This window comes from Pteropus alecto, unplaced genomic scaffold (genome assembly GCF_000325575.1).
Source record: "Pteropus alecto unplaced genomic scaffold, ASM32557v1 scaffold155, whole genome shotgun sequence".
Lineage (NCBI taxonomy): Eukaryota > Metazoa > Chordata > Mammalia > Chiroptera > Pteropodidae > Pteropus > Pteropus alecto.
Window position 1 is genome coordinate 13,586,812 of NW_006438113.1, and position 4,398 is coordinate 13,591,209.

General features: G+C 45.5%; 1 protein-coding gene across 1 annotated transcript in view; it reads left to right on the plus strand.

Annotated features, from left to right (window-relative positions):
• Positions 1–2,226: 2,226 nt before the first annotated feature.
• Positions 2,227–4,398, plus strand: part of NPFFR1 (neuropeptide FF receptor 1) — a 14,404-nt gene continuing 12,232 nt past the window's right edge. The window contains exons 1-2 of the mRNA XM_025049322.1: positions 2,227–2,247; positions 2,413–2,758. Coding sequence (XP_024905090.1) covers positions 2,227–2,247; positions 2,413–2,758 — 367 coding nt within the window. The remainder of the gene's footprint in view (positions 2,248–2,412; positions 2,759–4,398) is intronic.

Sequence of the window (4,398 nt, forward strand, 5' to 3'; positions counted from 1 at the left end):
TAAAAGAGACTTAAGAGCCACAGCGACCAAATACAATAAGGAAATGGTGGTAGATTTTATAATAATGGACCTTAATAAATCATATTCCCTGTGTCCACACACCTTTTGCAATGTTATGTTGCTATTCTTCCTATTGAAAGGTGAAAACTATTTCTCCTCTGGCTTGAATCTGGGCTGACTTCATGACTTGTCTTGGCCAACAGAATGTGGAGTAAGCGATGATGTGAAAATTCTGGAGCTTAGGTCTTAAGAAGCCTGTAGCTTCTTCTCTTGCTCTCTCGGAATCCTGAGACCACCAAGCTGTGAAGAAGCCCAGTCTAGCCTCTTGGAGGATGAGAGGCCTTGTGAAAGAGAACCAAGACATCCCAGCCAATAGCCAGCACTACACACCAGACTTCTGAAGCAGCTCGTCTTGGGCCTTCCAGGCCCATCGAGCCATCAGATAACCACAGCTGTATGAGCAATCCCAAGAGAGACTTGTAGAAGGACCACCCAGAGTGCCAGGCCACAGTACAGTGCCACTAAATTTTGGAGTGATTTGCTACAGAAAAATGGACAATAAAAACAGAAATCTTATTTGGATTCTCACAAAAACAAACCAAACATTTTAAAAATTAGGCAACAGTCAGGGAATTTTAAATGCTGGATGTTGATAATATCATGACGTAATTGTTTTGTTAGGTATGATAATGATACTGTGGCTATGTGGGTTTTTTTTTTTTTTGAGTCGTTTTTAGAGATACAAATTGAAATATTTATAGATAAAAGGAAGTCATATGATATTAACTTCAAAATAATCCAAAGACAGTGGGAGTATGGTGAAACAAGATTGGCCTTGAGTTGATAATTGTCGGAGGTGGATAACGTATACATGGTGGTTCATTATATTCTCTTCTCTTGTAATGTTCATTAAATGACATGGACACTGCCGGAGGGCCTAAGGGAGTATTATCCCTTTCCCTTACTGTGCACTGGAAGCTTCCAGCTTCTCTACTTCCACCAGCAGGCCCTCTGCCCCCACCAGTGTCTCTGTGGCACCTGCTGGTCCCTGTGGCCCCAGTAGTGCTAGCTCATTGGGCCTGCTCCCCGCAGGATCTCTCTATTCTCCAGGTCCCAAACCTCCAGTGGGCCACCAGGCCAGTGGCTGAGCTCTGGATGCGACGGAAGACTCTCTGAAGGCTCTTAATCCCCAGGAACAGGCCACATTCAGTCCCAGAGGAAGGCAAGAGGCGATAACATCATGAGTCACTACATCTAACGACTTCCCAGCAGAGCTACGGTTGGACACTGAGCCTCTCTCTTCCAAACGTGGCTGGAGAAACACACACTGAAGCCTGGGACTGATTCAGAGAAACACAGAGCAGAGCCAACTCTGCTGTACTCCTGTGCCCCCTGAGCAAGTCGTGAAACCCTTCTGATCTCAGTTCTCTCATTTCAAATGGAACTAATACCCAACCTGTTTACCTCATGGGGTAGTGGGAGGGCTAGATAAAATAATAGATATAGAAGTGCTTTGTTAAATGCTGTGCAAATGAAGCAACTGATCACCACAATGGGAACAGGAGAAGGATGGATGGTGGTCTTGGCTTTGGATGGTCTTCTAGTGAATTTAATGTGTACCTTTGCTCCTTAGCTCTGGTTTAGAGTCCCCTTTCATTCTCCCTTCCCCTACTTGCCTTTCCCAACTAAAGTTCCACAAAGGAGGTGATAATGAAGGACATCAAAGATTTTGAGATGTGACAGTCCGGGTCTCAGAAGAAAACAGGTGGTGTACTCAGAAAGTGTTTAACCGAAGAAAGTTTAACAGAGGAACTTTACAGGGAGAAGGAGAGGGTAAGAGAACCAGCAAGAGATGGCGAAGCCCACAGGGACTGGCAATCATAGGAAGCTGTCAGTGCAGAAAGGGAATGGTGTCACTGTGGCCCTGTAAGAGCTAGAGTCATGGAAAGGAGTCACCTAACAGGAGCTGTGCCCATAAAGACAGCCCTACAGGCAGAACTGGGCCAGGCAGGGAGGAAGTCAGGAGGTGAATACCCTAACTTCTTTCTTCTCCAGTCCTTCAGCATCCCTCAGTACTTCTACTAGCTGAACCCAATCAGAAAACCAGAGGGCAAGGGATCCTGGGTGATACAGTCCTTAGAGGTCAGCCTCTGGGGCCGAGAGCAGGGCAGAGAAGGATGGAGCCTAGTTTGCAAGTGGAGAATAGTTGATATTGGGAAATGAGTCATGGACGAGATGGGATGGGAGGTGCGAGATCACGGTTTGAGTGGCTATGGGTTGAAAGTCTTGTATCAGTACATCCATTTATAATTGTAGTTGAGCACATGATCAGGATACCAGGGCATGGTCAGGGTTTGGACCACAGAAGGGTCTCACAAGTGGTGAGAAGTCAGTCAGCTCTTCTTTGTCTAGGATCCTGACCCATATGTTCCTTTGCTCCTAGGGGAGCCCTCCCAGCCTCCCAACAGCAGCTGGCCCCCATGCCAGAATGGGAGTCACGCCGAGTCCGCCCCAGCTGCAAACCTGACCTTCTCCTCCTATTACCAGCACTCCTCACTAGTGGCGGCCATGTTCATTGTGGCCTACGTGCTCATCTTCCTCCTCTGCATGGTGGGTAATGCGCTGGTCTGCTTCATCGTGCTCAAGAACCGGCACATGCGCACCGTCACCAACATGTTTATCCTCAATCTGGCTGTCAGTGACCTGCTGGTGGGCATCTTCTGCATGCCCACCACCCTTGTTGACAACCTCATCACTGGTGAGTGTAGCCAGTGGAGGCACTGGGAGTACCTGCCCCTGAAATCATTGCTGGCCTGGTCCCTTGGCTAAGATGCTATTGTCTCAAACTCTCAAGGCAGTCTCATGGTCGAGGAATTAGACTAGATAATAGATGTAACGAATTAATCATTTTCTTTGTTCCTGCATTGTGTGACTTACTCTTCCTGCATTATCTTAATCTTCACAACAACCTAGTGAAGTATATGTTATTATTATCCCCATTTTATGGATAGAGAAACTGATGCTCAGAGGGATTAAGGAACGGGTCTGTAGTTACACAGCTAAATGTCAAATCCCACATTCTTACACCCATATTTTTAACAACTATGCCTCTCAGTCTTACTCTCCCAGGTAGCTCCCATAAGTAGAACTAGACCAGTGGGAAGAAGTGGTTGGGAGGCAGGTTTCTTCTTAATAATGACCTAAGAATTCACTTATTTGTGTTGTTCTCCAACAAAAGACAGTTCTGTCCCATAGGTAGTGAGCTCTCTGTCACTTGGGAGTGCGTAAGTCAGGACTAGCTGGCTATTTAGCAGGGATTTGGTAGAAGGAATTCAAGCAGAACTGGACCACCTGGCCTCTAAATTCCTGCCTGTTCATCCTGCAAGTCAGAAGGCTCCCCCGTCACCCTCTCTTCTGTTTCAGAGTAAGACTCCACGGACCCTGGGACTCTGAACTTCCAGACCTGCGGCGACTCTAGAAGGTCTGAGTTTGCAAACCCTGAGCTCAGAGTCCTATTTGGAATGACTTACCTGACTTGGGGCAGAGGAGTCACAGCCCAAATTTCTATAGGTTCTAGGACCCAGGAAGTAGAGCTAGGACAGTCCGCTTCCCCTCTGGTATACTGGCTTTCTGATGGAACCTTTAATCACTGATGAATCTCAGGTTCTTTTAAGGCCGCTGAATATAAACTGTGCATCCTTCTTCCCAACACACCCAGACACACACACACACACACACACACACACACACACACACACACACACACACACCAGTTAACAATGATATGGAGAGATTATTAGTTGGTTAAGGTGGTTTTGTCAGTCCTTTTCACATGCCTAAATTTAAAAAATATTGTTTGAATAAACACATTCACACAGTTCAGTAGTCAAAGCTCCCAAAGGTATCCACTAAAAAACCTCCCCTTCACCCCCTGTTCTCTGGCCTCCCAGCTCCTCTCCTGGGAGAGAACCAGTGTTGCTAATTTCTTGTGTTCCTTCCCAAACATATTTTATAAACAAATTTAGGAAATGCTAACTTTCCAGTTGTTTGTGTACCTTTACCTTTTCTCTGCTTAAAAATATAGTATGTGTGTTGTAAATAGGATTCATTAAAGTTAATTTACATGAAGTTAATCCAAATTAATAAATAAAAGTTTTTCATTCTTTTTATGAATGAATCTGTATGAATCTGCTACAATTTATTTAACCAGTCTCTTTTTTCCTTCCTTCCTTCCTTCCTTCCTTCCCCTTCCTTTCTTTCTCTGCCCTTCCTTTCTCCTCCTCTCCTCTCCTCTCCTCTCCCTCTCTCTCTCTCTCCAAATATATTTGAACATTTATTAGGCATCAGGCAATGTCTGAGGCTTAGTAATACAGCGATCAAGAAGAGGCACAGGACTCT